The sequence below is a fragment of the Uncinocarpus reesii genome, genomic scaffold (assembly GCF_000003515.1).
Source record: "Uncinocarpus reesii 1704 scaffold_5 genomic scaffold, whole genome shotgun sequence".
NCBI classification, from domain to species: domain Eukaryota; kingdom Fungi; phylum Ascomycota; class Eurotiomycetes; order Onygenales; family Onygenaceae; genus Uncinocarpus; species Uncinocarpus reesii.
The window spans coordinates 1,638,556-1,666,207 of NW_003052496.1; the positions used below are offsets into that span (position 1 = coordinate 1,638,556).

At 48.0% G+C, this 27,652-nt stretch overlaps 9 protein-coding genes across 9 annotated transcripts in view; 5 read left to right on the forward strand and 4 right to left on the reverse strand.

The window, feature by feature from the left end:
• UREG_07594 (uncharacterized protein) overlaps positions 1–259 on the forward strand; it is a gene marked incomplete at both ends in the record, with an annotated part of 741 nt that extends 482 nt beyond the window's left edge. Inside the window, one exon of the mRNA XM_002582775.1 lies at positions 67–259. Coding sequence (XP_002582821.1) covers positions 67–259 — 193 coding nt within the window. The remainder of the gene's footprint in view (positions 1–66) is intronic.
• Positions 260–1,334: 1,075 nt separating this feature from the next.
• On the forward strand, positions 1,335–5,227 carry UREG_07595 (oxidation resistance protein 1; the record flags this gene model as incomplete). The annotated part of the gene is made up of 7 exons (XM_002582776.1): positions 1,335–1,441; positions 1,515–2,152; positions 2,217–2,776; positions 2,832–3,193; positions 3,244–3,641; positions 3,825–3,860; positions 4,029–5,227. 7 exons carry the CDS (start codon positions 1,335–1,337, stop codon positions 5,225–5,227), a joined length of 3,300 nt encoding a protein of 1,099 aa, XP_002582822.1.
• A 723-nt stretch (positions 5,228–5,950) lies between these two features.
• Positions 5,951–10,434, reverse strand: UREG_07596 (uncharacterized protein; the record flags this gene model as incomplete). Its single annotated transcript, XM_002582777.1, has 6 exons — positions 5,951–6,772; positions 6,832–8,366; positions 8,493–8,553; positions 8,875–8,952; positions 9,008–10,236; positions 10,416–10,434. The coding sequence occupies 6 exons, from the start codon at positions 10,432–10,434 to the stop codon at positions 5,951–5,953; spliced, it is 3,744 nt and encodes a 1,247-aa protein (XP_002582823.1).
• Positions 10,435–10,772: 338 nt separating this feature from the next.
• Positions 10,773–11,099, forward strand: UREG_07597 (uncharacterized protein; the record flags this gene model as incomplete). Its single annotated transcript, XM_002582778.1, has 2 exons — positions 10,773–10,819; positions 10,943–11,099. 2 exons carry the CDS (start codon positions 10,773–10,775, stop codon positions 11,097–11,099), a joined length of 204 nt encoding a protein of 67 aa, XP_002582824.1.
• Positions 11,100–11,675: 576 nt separating this feature from the next.
• UREG_07598 (uncharacterized protein) lies at positions 11,676–15,953 on the reverse strand (the record flags this gene model as incomplete). Its single annotated transcript, XM_002582779.1, has 11 exons — positions 11,676–12,352; positions 12,417–13,015; positions 13,064–13,206; positions 13,258–13,516; positions 13,572–13,672; positions 13,721–13,945; positions 13,994–14,065; positions 14,125–14,249; positions 14,302–14,767; positions 14,824–15,012; positions 15,081–15,953. The coding sequence occupies 11 exons, from the start codon at positions 15,951–15,953 to the stop codon at positions 11,676–11,678; spliced, it is 3,729 nt and encodes a 1,242-aa protein (XP_002582825.1).
• An 812-nt stretch (positions 15,954–16,765) lies between these two features.
• Positions 16,766–19,234, reverse strand: UREG_07599 (uncharacterized protein; the record flags this gene model as incomplete). Its single annotated transcript, XM_002582780.1, has 3 exons — positions 16,766–17,804; positions 17,852–18,783; positions 18,851–19,234. 3 exons carry the CDS (start codon positions 19,232–19,234, stop codon positions 16,766–16,768), a joined length of 2,355 nt encoding a protein of 784 aa, XP_002582826.1.
• Positions 19,235–19,736: 502 nt separating this feature from the next.
• Positions 19,737–24,089, forward strand: UREG_07600 (uncharacterized protein; the record flags this gene model as incomplete). The annotated part of the gene is made up of 3 exons (XM_002582781.1): positions 19,737–19,852; positions 19,918–20,118; positions 20,174–24,089. 3 exons carry the CDS (start codon positions 19,737–19,739, stop codon positions 24,087–24,089), a joined length of 4,233 nt encoding a protein of 1,410 aa, XP_002582827.1.
• A 1,127-nt stretch (positions 24,090–25,216) lies between these two features.
• UREG_07601 (uncharacterized protein) lies at positions 25,217–26,056 on the forward strand (the record flags this gene model as incomplete). Its single annotated transcript, XM_002582782.1, has 1 exon — positions 25,217–26,056. One exon carries the CDS (start codon positions 25,217–25,219, stop codon positions 26,054–26,056), a length of 840 nt encoding a protein of 279 aa, XP_002582828.1.
• A 518-nt stretch (positions 26,057–26,574) lies between these two features.
• On the reverse strand, positions 26,575–27,597 carry UREG_07602 (uncharacterized protein; the record flags this gene model as incomplete). Its single annotated transcript, XM_002582783.1, has 2 exons — positions 26,575–27,470; positions 27,543–27,597. The coding sequence occupies 2 exons, from the start codon at positions 27,595–27,597 to the stop codon at positions 26,575–26,577; spliced, it is 951 nt and encodes a 316-aa protein (XP_002582829.1).
• Positions 27,598–27,652: the final 55 nt, after the last annotated feature.

The following is a 27,652-nucleotide window of genomic DNA, read 5'->3' on the forward strand; positions in this document are numbered from 1 at the left end:
GTGATACGGTTTCGAGCTTGGATATCAAGAAGCCATCTTTCGCCCTGCCTCAGCTAATTAGCTCAGACGCGCCTCCAATTCATGCTGGGCCCAATCGGGCCTTTTACACCAATCTCTTTTGAGGATTGTGACACAATTCCAATTACTCTGCCCTTTGATGTTTGAGAAAGACCAAACATCTCTTTTGCTGGTAGCGGAGAAGGGCTTGAGGGAGATAGAGGGGATGGAAGAGCGCTCACATAGGAGATCTCTCGGGTAGGGAATGATTTTTTAATAAGAGACATATTGATTGTAAGTGTTCTTGATCATTTGAGAAGTTGAGAAAGAGTTTGAAAATGCTATCTGAGAGAGTCTTGAAGAAAATGTGGTGAAACGGTTGTATTTAAGCACTTCTATGATAGGCTTTAGGCAAAACTCCGCCATTGCCGGGTAATGACTTACTGCGGAGGCAACTGCTTCTGAGATAGGCTGTACTAAAGGCACAGTAGGTCATGACATCGTTGATGATCTAAGGTTCCAGAGTACGGAGGTCGCCACCATAAATATTGGTCCCCTTGAATCCACACTTTGGGCATTCGCAGGCTCGAGTTTAGGGGTGATCTTGCGGGGGCAAGGGGGGTTGGTCTCTGCAGCCCTACAAGTTAAGGACCGCTAAGCAGCGCGGCTTGGGAGAAGGCCCCTATACTGAAGGATCAAAACATATGGCGGCAGCCTCTGTGCTTACAAAGTAATACTGCTGAGGCAGTTTCTCCTTTTCATAGATATTTTGATAGTAGGAGGGCTGACATAAGCAGTCTAGAAGACAGGGCAGCTAAGCCGTATCTTGACTAGTGCAATTGGTCTGCAGCTTGATTGATTTGTATGGAGAGAGAGATTGAAGACGACGGCCCCCAATTGCATTTCTTCAATTCAAACATTGATGAATGATAAATTGCTAGGGATTGCTTTCTGACTAAGCGCACATCTACTTTGAAATCTATCAAATCGTGGACGGCCCTCCGAATCTCTTCTCTCAGCGTCAACGTATCTCCTGACCCCACCCCGACCCGAGCAACTCGCAACCTTCCAAGGCGGTTGGGATCCCGCTAATCCAACGGCATATGGCGGTTAGCCGGATAAGGGGTGCCTTTGCGGCGCCTCGAAAGGGAGAGACATTCGAGCTGAGGGCTGGTCTAGTGTACGCATGACGGACAAATGCGCCTGCTGTGAGAGTTGCTAACCCGGCTCCCCAGATCCCAATATGCACATGAGAGGTATTTCTAGCCTCTTGATTCGATGCGCGTCAGCAGTGGTGCTCACAATGTGTCAGGAAAGAGTCAATCCAGAAGACAATCATGGCCATGACCCTAGGCAAGGATGTATCAGCGCTCTTCCCTGATGTCCTCAAAAACATAGCTACCGCCGACCTGGACCAGAAGAAACTCGTATATTTATATTTAATGTGAGATCCACGTTCTCAACACCTAACCACATATTGCGATTCCACTTTCCGGACACTGATATATTTGCTGTAGGAATTATGCCAAATCCCACCCCGACCTCTGCATTCTTGCTGTTAATACCTTTGTTCAAGACTCTGAAGATCCAAACCCTCTTATACGAGCGCTAGCTATAAGGACAATGGGCTGTATCAGGGTGGATAAAATGGTGGATTATATGGAGGAACCCCTACGTAAAACGTTACGGGATGAATCGCCCTATGTACGGAAAACCGCCGCTATCTGCGTTGCCAAACTTTTCGACCTCAATCCCACACTATGCTTAGAAAACGGTTTTCTAGAATCCTTACAGGAAATGATAGGGGATCCGAATCCGATGGTCGTGGCAAATTCAGTTACCGCGCTGGCGGAAATTAATGAGACGGCTCCGGAAACCAAAGCGCTTCAAATAACACCAAATACCCTTCGAAAGATGCTGATGGCGCTAAACGAATGTACGGAATGGGGTCGGGTTTCGGTCCTCACAAGCTTATCGAATTACAGAAGCTCTGACCTAAAGGAGTCAGAAAGTATCTGCGAACGTGTTGTTCCTCAATTTCAACATATCAATGCCGGTGTGGTTCTTGCTGCGGTGAAAGTCGTGTTTCTGCACATGAAGAATATCAACCCAGAAACCGCTAAATCGTACCTTAAAAAGATGGCACCGCCATTAGGTGAGTTCCTCTATAATATCGATGGTAGATCCAATCGGTGCTGATTATTTTCAAGTAACCCTAGTGTCTGCTGCTCCCGAAGTCCAATACGTTGCTTTGAGGAACATCGACCTTCTTCTCCAAGCCCAACCGAATATCTTAGACAAGGAGCTCCGAGTTTTCTTCTGCAAATACAATGACCCCCCATATGTCAAATTTCAAAAATTGGAAATTATGGTCCGAATCGCCAATGAACGGAACGTTGATCAACTCCTCGCAGAACTGAAAGAGTATGCTCTGGAAGTAGATATGGATTTTGTACGCCGAGCAGTAAAAGCAATTGGACAAACGGCTATCAAAATTGAAACCGCTACCGAAAAATGTGTCACGACGCTACTCGATCTTATCAACACCAAGGTGAATTATGTCGTCCAGGAAGCCATCGTGGTCATCAAAGATATATTCCGAAAGTATCCAGGCTACGAAGGCATCATACCTACTCTTTGTCAATGTATTGATGAACTAGATGAACCGAATGCCAGAGGATCATTGATCTGGATCGTGGGAGAGTATGCTGAAAAGATTAGCAATGCGGGTGACATTTTGGCTGGTTTTGTAGAAGGATTCAATGAAGAGTTCACCCAGGTATGTTTCCCGTCTCTGCTTGATTCCACAACACGGCATCTAACTTTGTTCACAGACTCAATTACAAATATTGACAGCCGTTGTGAAATTGTTCTTGAAACGCCCGGAAAAAGCACAGGGACTGGTGCAAAAAGTATTACAGGCAGCGACGGCGGAGAATGACAACCCTGACATCCGTGACCGGGCATATGCTTATTGGCGACTACTATCCAACACCACAGATTCGAATGCGGCGAAGAATGTTGTGTTATCCGAAAAACCTCCTATTGTCACTACAATTCAGTCCCTTCCACCAAATCTTCTTGAACAATTGCTTCACGAACTGTCGACTTTAGCCTCTGTCTACCATAAGCCACCAGAACAGTTTGTTGGACAGGGTAAATTTGGCGCCGATGCTGTACAGAAAGCCGCTATTGAGTATGTTGACAAGTCTCCCTCGACACACAAAAACGCTAATTTCTCAACAGGGAACAACTACAAAATGCCCGCGAGAATCCGCTGGCGGCAGCTGCAGCCGCAGCAGTCACCGGATCTACTGCGGCTCCCATCCAAAACAATGTTGAGAATCTCCTTGACATCGATTTTGATGGTACGGCACCCGCTTCGACGCAAAAGGAGCCTCCATCGGGAATGTCTGGGCTTGAAGGACTAGCGGGAACACCAATGAGGGTGGAATCTCCCACCGGAGGTGCGCCCCAACAACCTAACTCGAACATAGAAGATTTGATGGGCGTGTTTGGCAGTGGGCCAGCAACAAATGACGGTGGGTTCGGTGGAGGTACGGCCAGTTCTGGAGGCGCGGACTTGATGAATGGGTTTGCTGGGTTGGATATATCCGGCTCGTCAACCTCTCCTGCAACGACGGGTATGCCCGTTGCGCAAAAGCAAAGCAATACGGATATACTTGATCTTATTTAATTAGACCGGCAGGGCTTTGCTATTAGCATCGGAGGAACTTAGAGGCATTTCAGCGCATCTTTCATGTTTTCGTTGGCAACGCGACGGTTTGTGAATCAGATACGATCACCTGATGAAGACAGGGGAACAGTCAATTCCCGAGGTCTAGATCATATTCCAGTGGCCTGTAAGCTTCCGGTGTGCCAATCATCGGCGATTTGATATAGCGTTTCAAAGCTTGCCTTGACGCATGTTCAAGATCAAGTCCATCTGAGCTCCCGGCCAGGACAGCAGACAACAACATCAATTCTCATCAACTCGTCCAGTCAATGACTGTCACTACTAATTCCCAAAGACCGTCAATTGATCTCCATGTCATCGCCAGAGACAGACCACACCGCCGTCCCCCATACCCCATCCCCTGATCTCCAGCCTTCCGCCCCACCCTCACAATCACCACCACCGCAACGCCAACAACACCAACAACCGCACAGTCCACCACGCCCATCTCCCTCCGCATCATCCTACTTCACCTTCCCAGTCACACATGTCGTCTCCGGCCTCTACCGCCGTCTAACCGAACCTCCCCCCGAACCCTCCTCCCCCAAAATCCCCGCCCGCGTCGCGACAGAGCCCATGAATGCCTCGGACATCATATTCTCCCCGCGCCGCACGGCCTCGCCCTTCCAGCCACCGCCACTCACGCCGCTGACGCTGAGAGCCTCGCCGCCACCGTCGAGCCAGCTCCTAACGCGCGCGCTGGCGGAGGAGATACGCCTGCTTGTGCCGCCGCGGTTGCAGTTGGTGGATACGTGGGTGCTGGCGTATAGCTTGGATCGGGACGGGTCGAGTCTGTCGACGTTGTTTGAAAAGGGTGCGGAGTGTGCGGCGAGAAGTCAGAGGGCGGGGTATGTGCTTGTTGTGAAGAATGTTTCTTCCGCCGGGGATGGTGGAGGCGCGGGCGGAGGCGGCGGCGGAGGAGGAGGAGGAGGAGGAGGAATAGGGGGCGGGAATGGCTCGTTATTTGGAGCGTATTTGACGGATCCTCCGCGGCCGACCTCGCATTATTATGGCACTGGGGAATGCTTCTTGTGGAGGGCGAGCACGCTTGCGTCCACGCCGTTGTTGCTGGGTGGGCGAGGCGCTCAGCTGGAGAGGCCTGACGGGCAGGCGAGGTTGGAGCTGGCGGGCCTCCCTCCGCCGCCAAGTACAGATACGACGAATCTACGGGGTAGGAGTACAACATTTAAAGGTGAGGAAAGGCTTCAAGGGGACTCTTCAAGTCATGTCCGCGAAGGTCAACAAGAGGGTGGTGCCGATCCGCTTCAGCTTCCCCTTCCTGAGCAGAATCCCGAGCTTGGGGAATCAGCAGCCGCTGGTCGAGATTCCGATGCAGAAGGCCCTGTTGCTAACAGCAGAAATGGCTTTCTAGGCGACTCGAGGAGCGGGACCAGCACCCCCGATCGAATACGTTTCAAGGCATTCCCGTACAGCGGCGTGAACGATTACATGATATTTTGCGAAACTGGATTTTTGAGCGTTGGCGGAGGGTAAGGATTTTTCTTTTTCTCTTTTTTTTGTTTTCTCAATTTCTCGGGGCAAGTACACATTGCTAACTAGCCATCTCTACGAAAAGTGACGGTCACTATGGCCTCTGGCTGGATGATTCGTTTGAAAAAGGCATTAGCAGTCCTTGTTTGACTTTTGGAAATGAGCCTTTATGCGATGAAGGAACGAAATTTGATGTCATGAATGTGGAGTTATGGTATATAGGAAATTAATGGGCACGTATACCGTTCAGCTCTTTATATAATTGATTTTGCTGCTGGCTGACAGCTGGCACTTCCATTTTGGCGGACATTGAAAGCTGAAAATCCTCCTTAATATTGGGAAGCAAGGTTTAGGTGCTTAAACATAGGGACAGTATGGCTGTTGAACAGAAGGGCACACGCATATACAAGGCTAAGCAACTTATTATTCTAAAGCCACATTAACTATCAAGCAACTGACGAACCTATGGCTTTACCTCACCTTTTTGTCACCATGAAGCCTACATAATGGAGTCAAGAAAGGATAAAGTTAGAAATCCAAGAGGAGGGCAAAAGAATCGGGGTATATACAAAGTGAAGGAAGCAAGAGTAGCACGCTATTGCGTGGGGAGGATTCAATTCCAAAGTAAAGAAAATACTGATATCAACATAACACATTGAAAGCATTCGTCTCACGTGTAGTCCATGCGCATTCCAATTTCAAAAACTCCATTACCATGTAGGATAATTAATATGGACTGTTCACGATCTCATTTCTCCCCAGCCGTGCACTCGTTCTTCTTCCGAACCTTGAAGGCGTAACAGGCGGGGCTGCAATGCTCTCTCTAGTCGGTTTCCGGAAGCTCTGTTTCGCGACCATATTGACCTCATTAGGAAGGGCGACGATAACATTCTTATCGCTTCCAAACTTGAAGTTATCGGCCTTGACCTCTTCAGCGTATCGTTTGATTATATAAGGGTCCTTTCTGCCCAATAAAACTTTCTTCATATTCCAGGTGATGATAAATGGCCCGGTGGCTGTGATTATAGATGTTTCATTCGAGTCAAGACCAGTGTTGAAGCGGGCAGGGGTGAAAGATAGCGGAGCACCAGTCTCGTGTTGGAATTGAGCGACGTGAGCAGGCTGGAGCCCAAGACGGCGTGGTTGAGGTTTGGAATCCTTTCCAAAGGCTCTTTCGAAGCCGAGCTTGCCTTCGTTTTTGCCCTCCTTCTGAAGAGCATCGATAAGGAGGAGGTAGGTCCGACATGTAGCTAAAACCCAACGCCCGTCCGCGGACACGTCTAGGCCAATGATAGGTTCGCCTAACGCTGGAAGGTGTGTCTTCGCGTTTATTCCTAGACGATCAAACAAGCGAACATCTCCTTTATTTGATGCAACAGCAATGTATCCCTTTTCTGTTGTTGCAGCCACAGAGAAGTCATTCTTGCTGGCATATTGTTTCAAATCGGCATCAACAAGCTTGTTGCCTGCCAATCGAGGATCAATCCGGTAGAGTGCATTGCGTGAAATACCCAAAAATGGTTGATGAGACGTCATTTGGGAGAATTTCTGAGAAAGATCAATTAGTAAACTGGGTTAAGTATATAAGCGAAACCATGGGTGCATACGTTTTCTGGAGCAAAATTTGTGACAGGAATATCGTCATGGACTTTCCATTCATCCACGACCTTCCCGTATTCAAGATCCATTCGGTACAATGTGTTCGGCTCCTGTTCATTCTGGAGGATCATATTCGAATCTTCAGCGTGGAGCATGACCTTCTTAGGGCTGAAAAGTTTGCCCTTTGAAGTTTCAACCTTTGATATGTTGGTAGAGAATTCCAAATTGTTATTAGGCGTATGTTTGAAGACTCCAATCTTTGAGCCGCGCACGACAAAGGACCTATCGTGTTTGTATCCAACGGCAAGCTGCGAGTTGACGTTCCCATCGTCTTCTTTAGTCACGACATCATCAGCGTCCTCATCTGAATCGTAATGCTCGCTGCGTTGGCCATCGTCAGCTTCTTCCACTTCTTCTTCCTCTTCTTCTTCTTCTTCCTCTTCAGGTTCCTCTGGAACATCCTCCATGGTGAGTTCATTGAACGCCTCCAAAACGTAGTCACGCTCATCGACCTTAGTTTTGGACCATTTCAATTCATGTAAATGCTCCCATAGGGCCTGCATCAAGCCTTCTTGAAATCGCTCTTCAGTAGTTTGATCCTTGAATCGTAACAGCCAGGAATATGCCGATCCATCCTCTGTATAATGGTTAAATATGAACGAAAGGTATTCGAAGTTGAACACTGGGTTGAGATCTGCTATAATAGGCTGTCCTAGCCATTCCCGTTCGGCTCCGCTTATTTGTAGCCAATACTGCCAGGTTCCAATTTCTGAAATCGTCGCTGTGACTCGGTGATCCTGTAATATGAATGTGCCAGAGTTGAAATCAAAAAGATGCAGCTCCGCGGTTTCTTCAGCAAGAATCTCAATCGCATTGGGGTGCACCGCAGCGGGGGGCGCTTGGGTTTGGCCTTGTGCGGGAGCTTTCTCCTTGTTTGTCACAACCTCTTTGGCCATGGCTGCTGCTGATTCTTTCGATGTTGGAGTCACTGGGCTCGTAACAGGGCTCGCGTTGGGTATGGGGCTTTCTTCCTCAAATGAGAACTCTTGGAGTTGCGCTTCAGTAGCCTTCTGTGCACTTTGCCGGTATTTTCGCTCGTATTGGCTCTGGACTGCGGCAAGAACAAACGTTGCGACTTTATCCAAGGATGTCGTCGGGTCGCAAACGAATTCGTAAAGATCACCCGGGTCACCACTCAGATCCCGCCAAGCTAGCACTTTTTCTCCTCCGTCACGTACTTCAGACCGAAAATGAAGACTTTGATCTAACAGAAAGGTTTTTTCGTCCTTGTCGCCACCAAGGCCTTCTGCATCAGCTCCTTCGCTCTCTTCGTCCGCAAGCTCCTCTTCGCCCTCTTCAAATGCACGCTGTATCACTAGCTGGTATTGGAATTCTTGGCCTGTCCGCCTTATGCTGGCAGCTGCGTCTTTGAAAATGAGTTCCGAATATCCTTTGGGCGACAGTGGTCTCACGATATAAAGCTGGCCCTGGGGAATTTCGATAATGGATTCTTTGGCAGTGTCGCCAAAAAGGAACTTGCTCACTAGGCGAAACGAAATGAATATTAGTTTCTAGTCGTAAAATGAGGGTTTAAAGGGAGAAAAGCAGCGTACGAAGTCGATAACCATGGCGGGGGAGGGGCTTAAAGCTTCCTTCTGAGAGGACGTACCGTTTCTGAGCATAAACATGACTGTGGATTCGCCAATATGATGCGCCTTCAACTGAGTTATCTAGATTTAGGGGCCAGGAGCATCCCAAAGGAGGAAAATTAAAGCAAGAATGTCCTTTTCTTGTTCAAAGGTGGAGGTGAAGCGTCCACAGACTGGCGATTTTTGCTTCAGTGTTCACTGTTTACCACATGTTTGGATGACGGCAGAAAACAGGCAACATTGCTGCTAAAAGGTGTTACCGTGGCAAACACGGGCTTGGAAGTGGAATTAGCCAATGGTGTTGCAAGGAAACCAGCCAGGTTTACCAGGCTAAACCAGATCTGGCATAGCATCGACAAAGCGCCATTATACACACGGCCATGACTATATCTTGCCACGCACTTTGATATCCTCAAAAGCAGCAGCTGGCTTTTTTGAGTCTGCATGACAATGGGAGAGGAAGCCTTCAAAATCATATATCTACACGCTAATGGTAACAGCTGATCAGCTAGCCAGCCGTCTCGGCGCTGACTACGTTCTCACCGGCAGGTAGAGACGCTCCACCACTCTCGCTACGATCTTGCTCCTCTCCCTGGCTATCATTGCTCGTATCCTTTTTATCTTCGTCGTCAACATCGGCCTTCAGCGTGCCGCCCTTCCTCTTCGGTATGGCGCGATCAAACGCCTGACCCCAATCGCCCAATTCAAGCCACCGAAGCATGATTTCGACGACATGATTCGTCGCCAAAACAAAACGGCTAGACATCTGCATAAAGTCCCCAATGGGCAATTTGGCTGTTTTAATCCCTCTTTCTGTGGCCCTCTTGTAGCAGATTCCCTTGTGCCGATTCTTATCCACCAAGCCTCCGATAATGTAGGTGCTGTAGGGTTTCAACTCGGTCAAGGTGTCCGGGCTGTCACTCGATAGGTAAACAATCTCTCCTTCTTCCTCTAACGTAGACTTATCAACGTCGGCTTTAGTAGAAAACATGCCTGCCAGTCTTCCACCTTTCGGGTGCTTCATTCGAGCTTGCGCCGCCTCCGCCGCCTGAACAAAATCATCCTCCGTGGTGGTGACGCCTTTCCAACGCTCGTATTGTTTCGCCAGCACAGTATCAAATCGTTCTTTTAGCAGCTTATTGAACGACGACACCACCAGGTGCGCTCTATATTTGGACCGAGAATTATCCGAGTATGAACGGGTAATCTGGGATGCCAAAGACTTGCGTTCTTTATCCAACATAAGGTCATCGAAATCGCAATCCAGCAAGAGCGTGATCGGAAGCACAACAGAGCGGCCATCGTCCTTTTTCCGCAGCTCGCGAAGTGTAATTCTACCGGATGGCACGCGGTCCTGCTGTTCATGCTCTTCAGAAGCCGCCGGAGCCCCCTGTACCGATTGCGCTTTTGCAGCTCGTACGCGCTCCTTTTTCGCTTTCATTTTCTCTTTCCGCCTTTCCTTGCGCCATTCTCGACCGGCTTCCCACCGTTCTTTTTGCTTGAGCTTCTTTAGCTGGTTCTTGGATAAAACTTGGCTGGCAGTAGTCTCGGCGAGTCCATCTTCAAGCACTTCAGCCGCCGCTCCCTTATCGTCGTTTGGCTCCGGGGATTGTTCTTCAACCACGGGACTGTCTTCCGGCGTCGTTTCGTCCGTCAAAGGCGTTGAGAAGGCGACTGCGGCTTGCGCGTCATTTTCAGCCCCGCTGCTCATGTGGTTCAACTTCTGTAGTTTGTGCGGTCTCTCCTCCTCCGCCATAATCCACGCTTCATCCAACGATTAGATTCGTTTGAAAAGCACAAGCAATCAGACAGTCTTCAACACCGAGATATAAAAATCTTAACCAATTGACGTGCAAAGATAGCAAGCATCACGTAATTGACCACTCAACGATCTTACACCACCCAGAGGGAGATAAGTGTATCAGGATTTCAAAACCGCTTACTCTCATTGGTGCGTACCATGATGTTTCCGTAATGGTTACCGTAATCATTCGTGCAATCAAGTCACGTGAACCCTCATCCGATCGCCGGCATTCCATCATTCGTGACTGTCAAAGAAGACTTGTTGCTTCATGCTTGAGCCGTCATCTTTCTCCTGAACACCGTCACAATGCCTCAGGACATGCCCCCAGTTGGGGGCTACAAGCCTGTCCAATATAAGGTACCGCCGTCCTTGTCCGATCTCCATTGGTTAAACTGCATCCGAACGCTGTCGCACTTTAACTGACCGATCCTAACAGCGCAATCTTCCCGTTCGCGGCTTTAGACCCGTTTATTACCTCCTCGGAATGCACACCATTATGGCATATGGATTCTACAAGTTATGGCTTGGCCAACGGGAAAAGAAGTGAGCGATTGCCCTACCTTTCCTTACCGCCCGCTTGAGTCAAGTCCCTCGATTCCAATCCGCTGGAGTTATATATTTCTTGGGACATCCTGTGCGGGCCATATCTTGCTAATTGAGGATTAGCGAACTTGCCCGTGAAAAAACGTGGGCTCGAATCCATTTAATCCCAGTCCTCCAAGCCGAAGAGGACCGCGACCAAGTTAGGCGCCACTGGGCGGATAAGGCCAGAGAAAAGGAATTGATGGGATCAGAGATGAAGGTCTACAATTCTGACCGGTGAGTGAATATTCCTTTTTTAGTCCATTTTGCACCGTATATCTAACAATTGGTTATTTCTTTAGATTCGTGAGACCGACTTTCACATATACTCCTGCTACCGCCCAATAAACCAATATCGATTGAATAGTTTTCGCCATATAATGTTCTTTCTTCCCGCAGTTGGTGTTGTTGGTGAGAATCGAGGCTATACGTCTGCTAGGACAAGCCTCAGAACGCTTTTCCAATGCAGTAGCTTCTGATTGAATATGAGGAGAGCATAGAATTCCTGTGGACGGGTCTACCATATTCGTATGTTTTATAAGCGTTGGACAGGGCGCTGCCTTTAAGTGTATATCAGCATCAAAATCCCTCCTACCAAGCTAAAGCAGGGTAAAATTGTATATTCATTCAACCAACGTTGCAACAAAGTCTAGTTCATCATCAATCACCCAAAAATCCTATCTAATCAAACGATACTCAAATGGATTCCATAAACTTCCTCCGCGCTACTCATATAATGCTGTCAGCGAAGATGCGAATGAAAAAGCAAGGCTCTCAATTGGGTTCAAAAGAAAATCAATTAACCGTCCGAGGCATATCAACCAAACATATCAGCAATTCCGGTTAAATCTGGCCCATTATTTATATCTACCTTTCCACCTTCCTGGCCCTCCATCTCCGTGGTCAGGTACCTTGCCTCTATGGCACTGCGTTCCTTGCGTCGATTTGCTCGAGCTCCGCCAATCTTCCCTTGCTCACTTATACTTACACCTCTCAATCCTTCCAAGAAGTCCAGAATCACCGCCTTTTGGACCCTAGTCGACGCTGCTTTCGTCAAGACTTCTTCTGCCGCAACAACTTTCGATTCCACCATGCCAGGTAAACTCAACATAACCGACCTTGGCGTGGAGCTGCGCGCACCATAGAGAATCCATATAGAAGCGATGAGTTGGGCGAGGTCTTTTTGCATGTCCACGAAGTATGGCTCATGCACGGAGGTGATACATGCTTTCAATACGTGGTTGCTGATGAATTCACGGATGCTAGCTGCGGTTGGAGTGTCGACGGCGGGTAGGAATGAGGTTAGTATAGAGCGCAAGACCCTTGTGATTACGCTGCAGCTGCGCGTATCGTGGATGCGTAAGGCGTGGGTACAGAATACGATAACGGGTTCCAGGATTTCAGGCGATGACAGGATGAACGTTCGCATTAAATTCTCTTGTCGAACCTCTTCCGACGGTGTTGGAGCGGTTTTGGACACCGAGTTCCCAGCGGCTTTGTGATGCAGAAGTTAGTAAGGCCAAAGTGGTGTATGATCAGACAATTAGGGACAGCAAACCTTCTCTATTTGGGTCCAGCAAGCCGGCCACCATTAGCACCGCGGAGTAAGTGAGTTGTCTGAGTATACTTTCTTCTTTCATTTCTTCCGTCAAGTCGACATCTCCCATCCCAGCTTTCCGGCGTTCGATTATATCCCACTCCGTTGTAATTTTCTTATCGAGTTGAACGAATAACCCCGACATCATTGGAGGTAAGAAATGCGCCCGTGACTGTGGCGGACAATCATCTATAAGGCACCGGGATATATTCAACAGTACCGAAAACTGGTGCGAAGAAAGCGACGGGGCATTACTGTATAGCGCCTGGGACAAGGGAGCCGAAAGTTCATGAAATCCGTAGAAGTGGTCCCCTAATCTACTCATACTAAAAAGTATGGAGTAACACGCTTCCCGGACTGCTCTAATCTTCCCTCTAACGGAAGAAGAGAATCCTTCAAGGGTACTTTTAGATGTAGCAATCTTTGCATAAAAATCTTCTCTACTACCTGCTGAAATACCAGCTTGCCAGAATCTGTCCGTCAAGATACGTCCAACGACTGGACGCATATCCTGCGGCAGTCCGACCCAATTATCTGGGTTGTGAAAAGCATGGGCATGGCTGTAAAGTCAGTTAACGAAATAGCATGTTGGAACGCTGGGTACTTACCCAACCAATTGCAACAATGACGGAAGAATAAGGGGTATCATATCTTTCCAAAGTTCGCATGTAATCTGAAATGGAGGATCACTCGGCTTTAGCTTCTCTGTGGAGACCGCCAGCAAGGTTTTGGTATTTCTTAGGGGCACACGCTGCGGTTCATGGTAAGTTTAAGCTCTGGCTAGATCTAAACGCCTACTGACCTGAAATTTCGAGTTCAGTTGACTCTGAAGTCGCTTTCCTTCTTCATCGAGAGCACACGCAGACCAGTCTTCAAGCTTTTGCGCCTGTCGAGCTTGCAGGTACGGATGAACCTGATCTATACCGAAGATCTCGCAAAAACCCTGGAAAGTGCTGATCGCTCGCCGAAACTGTTCATCTGCCCACGCAAGTTTTAACGGCTCAATAAATGACTGAAGGCGAGCTTGGCGTAAACTTGGGTCGACATCTTTTGCTCGGTGCCTGTAAAAGTTAGTGAGAATAGCTTCCTTATACCAAAGCATACATTGATACTTACATGACGATCAGGAGAACAGATGATAACTCCATCTGCGGTTGATCTTCGACAGACCTTTGCTGCATTTCCTGGACCTTTTGCTCGAGGATGTTATAAAACGTCTACATTGTCAGTTTATTAGGTTGTCACTGCGGGAAGAAGGACCATACAGAGAAGTAATCCGCATAACGTATGGCGAGCCTCCGAACCTCATACGTTGAAAGGCTATATAATTCTCTCACAGACTCGGAATAAAGGGGAAATGCAGGATTATCCGGTATATTAGTCAGGAGGATATGTTCGAGAACTTTGAGCGCATAGCTTGGTTTGTTTCGAAGTGCGTGGGCAGAGAAATCAACAGACAGCCGTATTACTCGTTGTTTAATAACAGGATCCTATCTATCATTAGTAAAAAAGCCAAAGGGAAGTCATCAAAGGCATACAGAAAACTGCCGCTGCAACAAACTAAGAGCCCATGATTCGAGCATGTTTTCGAGGGTCAACCGTTGCTGTTCCTGTAAGTAATGTGTCAGTCTAGCTCAAATGGTTTCAGTCAGTACAATGTTGCACCTACATCACGCTGTGGGTCAGCACCATGGCTCTCAACCCACTTATTATACCCCTTCAGAAGATACTCCGTGACTGTAAACCTTGTGTCTGCCCGTAGAGCCGGAGCCGTATGCTTATGAAATGTTGCGGCTACAGACAGGTTAGAAGCCAGTTTCGCCGCTGGAGAGAAGAGCAAACGCACGATTAAACGGAGAAGTCCCGTGATATAAATTGTTCAAGCCAATATCAACTACCGAAAGGATATGAGGAATCGCATCTTGGGGCCGTTTTTGTACAATAACGTCTATAACCTGTCCGCAGTATCTTCGGTAGTTCCCCACAAAAGCGTGTCTATCGGGTAGGGTGTCAATATCCTCATTCAAGAAGAGAACAGTTGGGTCATCTGAGTCTTCTGGATATGCTTCATATCTCACGAGACGTTGTGTACATATTTCCAGCAATTGGCCAATGAAGTTCGTAATTATTTCCAAGTTTGCAACCTCATCGCATACGAGTAGCCTGGACCAGGAGTGAAGCACAGGAATAGATACGATCAAACTTGGGTGTCTTAAGACGCGGATTAATAAAGTAAGAAAATATGATTGATCAATCATTTTAATCAGGCCAAGATTCTTCTCTTCAAGGAATCCAGCTAGGTATGAAAGCAGCTACATAAGCTGTTAGCTTGATGAAAAAGAGGGGATCGGGAGAGTGATAATCTCACCTCTGAAAGCTTCTTGGATGTTGTATATTTTGTGTCTAAAATATCATTCGCATCAACAAATGACCATTCAAAGAGCTTTGTTAACAACTCCAGATTCTCTTTGTTGTATATTATACGCAACAAGCTTCCAAACTCTTGGATATCATAATGGCTTCGGCCATACAACGCATGCAACGCCTCAATCGCTGCCTAGATATTCTGTTAGTATCTGCTGAATGAGGAACTAGTGTAGGTCACTAAAGCAATATAGCACTTACCATTAAAACGCTCTCATCGTTTGCCGTCAGCGCCATACACATTGCTTGAACACACTGACTGGAAGCAATGGCCAAGGGGATGTTCCATGTCATCATTGTTCGCAGGGTTGCCAGCGCTTTCTGGGCACAAATCCGAACTTCTGGGGATGAATTTAGATTGCGCACACAGTCATTCAAAAACATAGTGATCCTGTAAAGCCACCCTTCCGCACCAAAACGAAGCTCAGTATGCTGCGCTCTTTCAGGATAAACTTCACAGAAAACGGCATGCGGCGTACAGATCTCCAACAGGGCACGATTTAGATCTGTTCCGCGCAATGATGAAGCTGTATCTTCGTGGTGGAAAACATCATCTGATAATGTTTCCAGGACCCCAAGGACGAATTCCTTATGTATTAGGGTTCCACTCCACAGCTGCACCAACGATTCATCCATCCCTAGCCAATCGAGCGCCCAGGTCCGTTTCGCAATCTCCACCCACAATAGGACAAGCTTGTTGCGGATATATGCCATATCTTGAGCTTGAATCTCCTGTGCGAGACCCAGAATCAGTCCTCTGAGGTGGCCGACCTGCGCAGGCGTCAACTCGGACAATCTGTGTTTTAAAACGTGTTCCAGCAGCGAGAGGCCGAAATGGCGAACAACAGGAGAATGGTTCCGCTCCGCCGCCAAGTAAAATCCATTCTGTACCGCGTTCTTCTCGTGTTTCTGCAGCTCTAGGAACTCCGAGGCCTGTTTTCTGACCTCATTCGTTGTAGCTCGGGTGTGTATAATTTCCAACGCCTGGATGATGTTGCCTAGATCTGGCTGGCCTGTCCCGTTGCTATTTACTCCCGCCGGAAGTTCCAAGGTATTGGGTATCAATGTCGCCATGCTGCCTCCAAGGGATAATTTGATCGGATGCGATTTATCCGGATTTGTTTTCCGAGAAGACTAGCGACCAAAGCCCAAGCCAAATTTTGAGGTCGACTAGCCACTGTTCCAGCACGCCGGACCCCGAACGATGGTAGTCCACCGATTGACAAACAGCCTATTTCATACAACCTTGAAAAGATCTGAACACTGGTTTTCCGTATCGATGCTAACAGACTGTGTTGGTGGTCGGGGATAGTAGTTGTGGATTTGAAGTGGGAGTTCTGCGAATAAATTCGACATCAATGCAAGTTTTCTTTGAATGCGCCCAGCAAACAAACTTCACACACGAAGCTTAGTTCCTCGAGGAACACAGGCAATAATGCCTTGCTAGTGAAAAGGAAGAGACGGGACTGATCACTTGTATCATTGACCCAGCAACTCTTTGACAGCTACAGACATGAGATAGGCACAAACGCTCTTTAATGCGGCGACATGCCTTGTGACCCGCACAATGAACACCATCTAGGCTCCCTTCACATTCATCCCTGTGCAGTCATGATGAATCAAAGACAGCAACCCTCCATCGAGGCCCCAATGGATGGTTGTGTGGTAAAGCGAAGCTGCGACCTTGGTCGGCGATTAATTCATTAATTCAAACACAGGTGGCTAACTAGTTAACTATGAACAAGGGAAATCCCAAATGTACGCTTGCTAATTTAGTAACGCAGTAAACCCAGAAATTGATATCAAGCCCATCTAGGTCAGCCCCCCAGAAATGGGCAGGCTTAAGTCATAAAGAATGCGCGATACTCGTCATAAATCGTAACCTTCTACATTACGGCGCAGGCTTCGCGACGGCATTGCTCCAGGTACCCTTCGTCATCAGCGGTGTCCTCGACCACACCTGCTTTTCGTTTTGCACCACGAATCTCAATGGTTTGATCCCCTTCTGCATGCCACCACTTCAAGTGCTGGACGATCCCAGATCCCATTTTCTCAACATCGATAACCCATTTCCCACCGCTCACGGTAACATCGGTATGCATGCTAGGATAATGGAACTCCGGGAGATACACGATGGTAGGTGCATTTTCTGGAGTGGAGGTCGCCGACGTCAACGACATCGTAAATGTACAATTCTGCAAATCAAATCCGTATGCCTCTAGACTTCCATGTATCGAGACAGGACTCGGTCGGATATACGCCTCGGCTGCGCGATACCCCATGTGACTGCAGAGTTCAGGGTTTGACGTTGGACTAACTGATATAGACGGAGTGGAGAGCGCTTGTTTTAAGTTATTTGGCTCTATGCGTGTGCTTAGTGAATCAGTTCGACTCTGGGAGAACGCAGGTGATGTACGGTCAAGAGATATACTGGACTGGTTTTGCGGATCTTGGCCCAGTGCTTTCGCCGTAGGTAACTCAAGGTCATCGAGGGAATAGATCGATAAATCTTCGCCATTCCAATGATCGCCCCATTCGTGAATATTCTGCATATTGCGAATTAGCAAGGTTGTAGAAAACAGTGTCAGAAACAGAAAGCTCCACACCGTTGCCATGTAAGTCCAGAGTGAAAAGCCGTTCATGCCACTACCTTCAATAGCATAATGATTGGCATCCATGGCGCTGATCTGGCTTTTATAGTCGCCGGTCTTATAAGCATATTTATCGTCCATGTCATATGGAATACCGATCTCCGTAAGAATTGCAGGATGGTTCCCCATGTGTTCTAAACTTTCTTGTCGAAGGAAATGAAGCTGATCTCGAAGGCAATTTCGAATGGCCGTCTCTCCGATCTTAATAGCGAATGCAGGCGTAAGATATTTTCCACGGAGGACGCCGATCACGTCAACATTGTAAAACCGGTTCCTAGTTGTATGAGCCAAGATCAAGGAGGTTCTTAGTAGCATACTCACCAGTGTTTTGTCATAAGAGTGAGACCATCATAGAAGTGAACAGCATGCACCATATTCGGATCATCATCAGCCGTTCCCTTGATCGTTGGAGGGATCTCCATTACCGGCGGCTGGCAGAACATTATGGCGTTGGCATGAACGCTTCTGATAGCATTTTTGTACTTTCGATAATGATCTAAAAAGTACTGGTTGGTGAAGCCATTGTAATCCAACTGTTCGTCAGTTTTAGGGTCTCTCGCAAAGTAATCTTTTCTCAACAACGTATCTGTAGCGGGATCCCAAACACCATGTTGCGCCCAAAGACATTCTCCAAGTTTCCACTGGGGATCTCGTTTCCAGCCATATTTACTATCATCATAGTCCGCCGGGAGCCAGGCAGTAGTACCTTTTGGATCAACCAACTCTCTTCCAGTTTGGCGGGGCCCAAAATTACCAAAGGCCCAGGTCGTAATTTCACAAGCACGGCCTGAGCCAGTCAGCATTGCTTGAAAGGCAGTCGGTGATGTGCCAAGTTGAAGTTGTTGCTCCGGGGGGATAACTGATATATCCTGGTAGCCTACCAGGCCCCTATTTGGTTCATTGATGTTTTCCCAGCCGATTACTACTTCATCTTCAAGGCCACCAGCTTCGTTAATACGCTTAGCCAAATGCCTGACCGCAGCAATGAAATGATCCTGGAGGAAGTCTTGTATGTTTTTGCCGTTAATGATAGCTCTAGGGGCGAAATCTTTTCCTGCCCAAAACAAGGTAAAGATTGTTTGACAGACAAGCCGAGTATAGTTCGTGCTCCATATCATCTTTGGAAAGGAGGCAGGTTCAGGATACGTGTTTTGGACGAGGGCTGCTTGGGTAACGTTGAACGACCGAGGATCGAGTCCTGCAGCATATAACGTCCACATAGGGGCCCCGGAGCCACCCGAGAATCGGGACCACTGTCAAGACTCAGCAAAACACGCACTTGGTGTAGTTGGATGGACGCCACGATCAGGGCTACCCTACCACATCCTGGTGAGGGTCCATATAGACATAAAAGTCATATTGCTTCAGGACCCGTAGCATTTCTATTGTGAACGCTATCCATTCCTCATCATACTTTGCAGGCCCAGCATGTTCAATGGCCTCCCATGTGAAGATGTACCTGATTTGATTATAGCCCCATTTTTTCAACCTCTCGAAATGCGTGTGGGCATCTTCAATAGCAAACGGCCGTCCAACAAATGAAACATTATCTCCATCGTAGAATCCGTCCGGGACGTATGAAGGTATATCTGGGGTTTTCGGGTATTTGGCCGTCGCATCAATGTTGATGCCTCTTAAGACAACTTCCCGCTGCTGAGGGTCTCGAAAAGTGCTCCCATCGATGCAAAGACGCATTGAAGCCATGCTGCGCGTTATATGCGACGATGATCGAGGTGACCAGGGAGAAAAGGCGTCAACCGAAACCGCGGGTAATCGTTGCGGCGTAGTTAACTATACGGGGGTATAATTAGTACACCTCATAAACCTGAACCGACGGTATTCGTTAGATCTGCCTCAGCTGCTGGGTTAACACAAGAAAGGTGCCAATACCAATTCAAGGGCGAAGATGGGAGTGCCTCGTCATTGAGTCGACAAGGTCAAGGGTTGTTGATTGAGCTGGTCCAGTCGCTGATTAAGCAATCTACATAACTACACCCTCTGCTAATAACCGCACCCAAGGCCAACAACTACCTACAATAAAGAATCGAGTGGTACTACTGCTCTGTCTTCTACGATATAATACCATGGTCTAGAGGCAGCACACCAGACAAACTAGCCTGTTGCGCCTTAACAGCTTGAAAGTCATACGAAGCCCTGAGTAAGCGAGAAATGCTTGAAAACGAATTGCAGAATCGGTCCCGTAGTAATGCCCCCCAAATCAGCTCTGAAAGATATCCGAGCTTCATTGGATGCTGGTGACTTTGCGCAAGCTGCGGCAAAAGCAACACAGCTCTGTGAACAAGATCCGCAAAACTATCACGCGTGAGCGTTACATCCTCCCCGATGGGCAGAGCAGCTAGGGATACTAACGCATATCGGCATTCAAGCCATGTATTTCTAGGTCTCGGCCTTGATAAACTGAACGACCCCGATGCAGCAGAGCGTGCCTATATCGGTGCTACTAAAATTAAGGAGAATGATAAGACGGCATGGCAGGGGTTGATAAACTTGTATGAGGGCCGAGGAAACAAGAAACTGGATGATTACGAATCTGCCGTGATTAGGCTATGTCACATCTTTGGAGAAGCGTCCGTGATCCTTCCAACGTCGTCGTTTTGTTTCTTGACTAAAAGAGCATTTTAGAGATGAAAGGAGTCGCGCGCAAGCAGCAGTTGACAAATATATTTCTTTCGTCAAAAAGAATGGCACCTCCAACCAGTATAAGAGGGCCCTGGAGTTACTACTACCTCATAGTCCGTTGTTCAATGTCTTGGAAGGCTTGATCCCCCACCCGTCTCAGACATACCTTCAGGTGATTGAGCTCTCTGAAGCAGAAGAGAAGCAGTTCATCAACCGTGAGATTGGCGAAAGAAGGACTAGACTGGGGGCCAAAATTGATCAAGTCACTGCAGAAGTTAACCTTGAGGCCTTTCAGCGCAGTAACCTTGATAAATTGTATCGCGGTATCGTTGACTGGACATATGATGATGCCACACGGCGAACTTATGAAGAAAAGCTCCTACAGCGAGGATATGACTACCTTTTAGCCCTCCCAGCCGGGAAGAAACCTGAACAGCGGAAATATGTTTTGAAGTCTGCAGAGGACATGGTTATCATCCACCACCCTTTTGAACTTGCATGGAAAATCGTATTAGAATGGAAGGACGTCAGCGAAATTTCTGAATTGGACGTTACCGTTTTAAGGGAATTCATTCACCTATTTCCAGACGATGGGCTCAGTAAAGTTCTTAAAGGGTTTTTGGCTAGTGGTTTATCCCCTTTCCCTGAAGAGGTGGACTCCGCGGATCAGCACGACGAATCCGCAGCCGCGGCTGGAGATTCTGCTGAAACTGAAAACCCGATCGCAGCGGATGACCATTTGCTGCTGATGACCGAAGGTCTAGAGCAATCCCCCGGCTCTCTACTATCCCATAGAATAATGGGGGACGTGTATCTCGCGCTTGAAGAAGTCCAGTCCGCCACTGAAGTTAGTCGTAAGGGCTTGATGGTTGCATCGGATCTTCAACGACGGACTGGTCTAAAACTTCGCAATACAATCGATTCTATGAATGCTACCCTTGCAACTGCTCTCATCACGTATCAATCCCCCAAAAATCACCCTGAAGCCAGAGAAATTTTTGAGGATATCTTGAAACGGAATCAGTTATCAACAAGGTGCCTGCTGGGATTGGGACTTATTTTTGAAGAAGATCAAGACTATGAACAAGCGGTGGAGTTGCTCGGAAAGGCCTTGCAACGTGACACTGAAAATGCCAGAATCCGATGCGAGCTCTTCTGGTGTAAGGCGCGTTGCGGAAATCTTGAGGAAGCGATGGCTGGTCTGGAGGATACCCTTGCAATGATTCAACCTGGACAGCCTAAATATCGTGACCTAAAGTCTGTGATATTATACCGCCTTGGACAATGCCAATGGGAACTGGACACTTCACCGGCGGCAAGGAAAGACCGAAACGGCGCGTATGCCAGTTTCCTTGGTTCAATCCAGTCGAATATGAACTATGCACCAGCGTATACCAGCCTTGGAATATACTACGCAGACTATAAGAAGGATCAAAAAAGAGCAAAACGCTGTTTTCACAAGGCAATCGAGCTCTCGTCTTCCGAAATTGAAGCAGCTGAGCGATTAGCTCGAGATTTTGCCAACCAAGGGGATTGGGACCTTGTCGAAGCAATAGCTCAGCGAGTCGTAGATTCAGGAAAAGCCAAACCTGCGCCCGGTTCGAAAAGAAAAGGCCATAGTTGGCCATATGCTGCCGTTGGTGTGGTTGAGGTAAATCGACAACAATATACTAAGAGCATTGTTTCTTTCCAAACGGCGCTTCGCATATCACCAGGTGATTACCACTGCTGGGTTGGCCTGGGAGAAAGCTATCACAATTCCGGTCGATATATCTCGGCTATCAAATCATTCCAGCACGCCCAAGCATTGGAGGAAGCTCTATCAGAGACCGACAAAGATCACATTTGGTTTGCGAGGTACATGACGGCGAATGTTATGCGAGAACTTGGGGATTTCCCAGAGGCTATTTCTAGGTACAAGGACGTTCTCAGCATGAAGCCTGATGAATTTGGAGTTTCAATTTCCTTATTGCAGACTTATACTGAAAGTTCTTGGAAATCCGTTGAATCCGGGGTTTTTGGTGATGCTGCCGAAACTGCCACGGCAGCTATCAACATTGGCATATCAATCGCAAAGCGTCGTCCGAATTCGGTGAATTTATGGAAAGCGATCGGTGATGCATTCTCCATATTCTCTTGGATTGAAAATAAGGCGTCATCTATGCCTATCTCGCAGTTCAAGTCGCTTCTGGAGGCACAATGTGATCCAGAAGCCTTACAGGTGCTGGGAGACCTTGACAATATAGGCTCAAACTATAAGGTCCTTGAAACGTCGACATCGAATTTGCCAATGATCGCTGCCATTTTAGCGTACAAGATCGCGTTAGCAGTCTCTAATGCTGACGTTCATGCCCGTGCCATAGCCTGGTACAATTTAGGCTGGGCCGAGTATCGTGCGCATACACGCCACCGAGTGCAGCAAAACAAATCCGGAAAGGGGAAACGTAGCGGTTTTCTTACCGCCTCTATGTGTTGTTTCAAGAGGGCAATTGAGCTTGAAGCCGGTAATTCTGAGTTTTGGAACGCGCTCGGTGTTGCCTGCATGGTGTTAAGCCCCAAGGTTGCACAGCACTCATTTGTCCGAAGCCTGCATATCAATGATAGAAGCGCCTCGGTATGGACGAATCTAGGGGCGCTGTACCTCTTGCATAATGATTTTCAGCTAGCAAGCGAAGCGTTTACTAAAGCACAATCCACAGACCCGGATTTTGCACACGCCTGGTTAGGGCAGGCGCTTCTTGCATTTTTAATCGGGGATCTATCCGAAGCACGAGAGCTGGTCACACACGCATTTACCTTGGGAAATGCAAGTTTAGTTTTTCCCAAACGTCAGTATGCGATTTCTGCATTTGACCATCTTAGCTCTAGCTCAGGATCCAGTGATCTGTCTCATCTTATCCAGCCGCTTTTTGCGCTGCATCAACTTCACACCCAAGAGCCGTCCAATTCTCCTTACGACCATCTTTCCGGACTTCTAGCAGAACGTCTCGGAGACGCTAATGACATGAAATCAAGTCTCGATCGGGTCTGCTCCGCCGCCGAAGCGGAATACGAAGCAACAGAATCGATATCCGCTTTGTGTCGATATTCGCAAGCCAAAGCAGATATCGCTCGCGCGCAGCTTGCCCTTCTAGAGTATGAAGCTGCTGCAGATAGTGCAGAAACCACCCTCAGTTTATCCGCCGTGGATGAAGTAGCAGAGTTCGACAACCACCTATATAAAAAAATGCGGCTCTCTGCCCATTTGACGGCGGGCCTCGCATATTACTACTTGAAAGAAATGGATAAATCAATTGACATGTTCCGTGAGGCTTTGCACGAAGCGGACAGTTCCCCAGACGTTATATGTCTTTTGGCACAGGTTCTGTGGGCCAAAGGAGGGGAGGAGGAACGAAGCGTGGCTCGTGAGCAATTATTCGATTGTGTCGAACAACATCCCGATCATGTTGGAGCTGTCACCCTTCTCGGTATGATTGGACTACTGGACATGGATGAGGATGTCATAGACGCAGTGGAGTCTGATCTGCGAAGCATGAGGACCAACAAGGAGATAGGTATTCACGACCGGGCAAAGATATCCAAAATTTTGGCGGCAATTTCAAGTGTGAGCGACAAGCGGCCCGACATTTCAGAAGAGCAAAAACGAATTCAACAAGCTAGCAATTCGGTCATACTTTTGCCAAGTGAGCCACAAGGATGGCGAGCACTTGCTGTTGCATCGTCAGAGGAGTTCCCAGCTCAAATGGCAGTTCGGACTGCACTTGGGAATATTCCACCACACGGCTCGCTCGGTGCAACTGATCTCGCGAAGGCATACGCTCTTACTGGACAACGACAAAATGCCCTAGAGTCTATCATGGTGGCTCCTTGGATGGCTGAGGGCTGGGCAGAATTAGGTCATTGTCTTGTCGAAACATAGTTAAAGCAACAACCTTTCCTAAGGGACAAGTTTAGCTGCATAGTTAAAATATCAATAAAATAACGTGGTATCTGCGGTTTCATGACTGATGTGACTGCAGTTCCTGAAGCCTCGCCAGCATTCTCTCCTTCCGGCCAGTGTTCCATGCTCGGTCCACAGTTTCAATCTTGCCACCTAGTATTGTAACGCTTTTCGGTTCAAGAAGTAACATCCCCCGCGCAACGATGGCATTTTTGATAAGTAGTTTGGCGCCAATTGGTATTTTACCAATCCCAACACCCTCAACCGGCTTCAATTCTATCGAGACGACTTTCGTTCCGTTCGCGTCTTCAAGGACTAGTTTATGTGGACCTGAGCTCGCAGTCGTGCTGTTGTTCCCTTGTGGTGCACCAGAATTGGTGTCTGTATGTCCCGGAGTAGCATTCTCCCCAACAGTCGAATCGCCCCCTTCATCTCTCGTGATAGTGCGAATAATCTCCCTTCCTCTTATTGATTCGCCCCTTTCCACTCGCTCAATGGCCTCGATCTGGCTCCATACGCTGCTGCCAATATCTTCGACGTCGAGTATCTGTACAGGAACAGGCCCGGCTATCCGCCTCTCCTTCACATTAGGGTTTGAAACATCAGTTGGTAGAAGGTTGGCGGAGGATGGTGATAGTGAGCTGGTAAAATCAGATGTGAGCAGACGAAATAGTGCTGTTTGAGTGAGGGCCGGTAGGGGAATGGTGTTTACTCTCTGTGACGAGAGGAATTCGGAGAGCCAGGCCTGTGAAACTGGGAGAGATTTTGCAGTTAGAAGGTAGTTTGAGATGGACGTGCTTGGATTGGAGGCCATGGCATTTTCCTCTGAAATCAACCAATGCAAGCCAGCAGACCTTCTCTGCTAGTTAATGCTGTATGCTGACTTGGGTAATTCCACACCCTGCGTCAAGTGCGATGTTCATAGAAGACTCAATCTCTGGGAGACGCGAGAGGTAGAAAACACGCTAGTTAGTCGATCAACAAGTGAAGCACGAGCCACAACCTTCATGAGCTTGTTGCATCATCATCTAACCCGCTGGAGTTAACACGCAGCAGCATGGGAACTGCATGCATCTCCCTCCAACACAAGCATATCGCACAAAGACATGTCGACAATATCGTCACCCAGGCCGTCTATTGCTTCTGCACACACGCCCACGCCCACCGGCTCCCGAAGGCCGTCAATTGACAGTTTAGCTGTGAGCATCACATCCACTCCAACTCATCGCGCGCCCTCTCCATCCCTCGCACAACGGCGCAATAGAGCAGCCTTACGAGACTACTATAACCTTTCAGCAAACCGCGCCGACCCCTTAGCTTCAGCTCAACCCAGAGCGCGAAGCGTCCCACGCACTCCAGATGGCCTAGCCACCACGCCGGCCACACCCATCAGCAACAGCGAGCTCGACAACGCGAACTTTGACCCATCCTCATATGTCTCGCATCTTCTATCTACGTCTTCTCTGTCTACAATCTTACGAGCCGAAAATTCGCTTGTTAGCGACATCCGAACGCTTGATGGGGAACGCAAGGCGTTGGTCTACGATAATTATTCGAAACTGATAAAAGCGGTGGAAACGATTGGTAAAATGAGGGCTAGTTTAGAGGAAGAAGGTGCTCCGATGGTCATGACCAAAACTCTCGGGCCCGCGGTTGGATTTGTTGCTGAGACTGCAAGTGCTCTAATCAAGGAGCAGCAACAGGTGGAGAAAGCGAGTGGGAATAAAAGCAGCCAGCCAAACAATGACAACAGCGCAGAGAGACAAACCGTGAAATGGGTATTAGATACGCCGAGGCGGCTAAGACGCCTCCTAGAAAAGAGTGATATTGAGAATGCGGAAAAAGACTGGGAAGAGATCAACAAGCTCCTAGCCAAGTGGGAAGGCGTAAAAGGTGTTGACGAGTTGAGGCGGGAATGTGAAACCATTTTGAAGGGAGAGGAATAGAAACGAAAGCTTCGCGTACAGAGCGTTGAAAGAATATCGACCGCAGACCCAGGGCTATGCTTAACTAGATGGTCCTCCGCGAATCCTTACGCCGTTAGGCTATAGTGGGCGCGGGATTTTTTGAACCATGAGGGGCCGAGAAACGCCTGCCACTGAAACGCTTGATAAACGCGGATCCTTTGGAGCAAGAGAGGTGAAGGCCAAAGGCCTAGAGCAATTTGGGCCAAAACGAATTTTGAACATTGGCTAGATTCAATGGGAGGGCCGCACCCTTTAGTTAGGATGACTGTTCAGATATTCGACTCGATGTTACTATGCTGGTCAAACACCAGTGTTAGCAGCACTTGTCCGATGCTTAGGACACTCCTATCAGTTCAGGACTTTTGTTTCTAGACATTTGGCCTTGTGTCATTTGAAGGAGTAATGAGGCATCACAAAAAGTCCCCAAATTGTACCATATATAGACAGCATAGTGAATACTGCTTCATCCAATATTTTCCAAACGCTCCAAGACGCACTCACAACTTGTTCGCCAACACTTCTGTGCTTGAACACAATGTAGGTTTTAAACCCCATTTATTACCAGACATGATGTTCAGATGCGTATACACGTCGCATTTATAGTATATTGGACGAGCCGAGCTTCCCTTTGCTTTGCTCACCACGCCCATGTCTACCAACTTCAGCAGAACTCTGCGAACGTCCTCCTTGTCCCAAAAATCTCTGGTGTAAACACAGATCAATCGAGGCTTTGAGGATGCTCCATTTTCAGGGTCGGTGGCAACTTTAGCTTCAATCCCCAACGTGCCTTTGGCCGTTGCGTCAGCCACGGCTGCCCAAGTTTCATCCAAGCTCTCTGCTGAAGGGAACAACATCCACTTCCCCGTCGCAAGTCCATTGTCACGGGCGGTTTGCAATAAGTCAGTTTCCAGTTTCCGCCGCTTCGAGTTAATCTTCCGTGTCACAGCCGCCTTTCCCGCGCTTGATTTGCTTTTAGGTTCATTTTGAATTTCCGCCAGGTCCTCCTCAAAGTCCTCTAGTAGCCTTCCACCGTTTTCGATTAATCGGTCTATATTGGGCACCACTGGTCTGGGGGCCTCTCGATTTGCAATGAATATCCACGGCCCTATGTCTGCTGCTTTGGTTGTACTTGGCGGAAGACGATTAATAAAGGAGGCGACGGATTCGGTAGCTTGGCGACAATATTCGCGGCCGTCGTGGGGATGTCTCTGTGTCACTTCTGTTTCTATTATAGTTGCTCCATCTAGGCATTCAGTGGATGGCCTATTCTCCGCAGCCAACCGTTGGGAGTATGCAATCACAGCGAGGTTCGTGGAGTGTGATGTGCGCCAGTATCGTATTGGATCAAATTCCGCAGCACGGTCTTCCATTTCGGATATCTCATCTTCATCGCCTAGATTGAATGAAATCAAATGGGTTAGCCACCTCGTTTCGAGTGCGCATTTTGTTATGTAGCACAGCCTACCGTAGAAGCTGGAGTCGTCTGAGATGAAGCTCTCCAACTTCGGCTGGGGAGGCATATCTCAGTTAATTAGTTAGTTAACTAACTAGCGTAAAAATGGCGATTGGGTATCA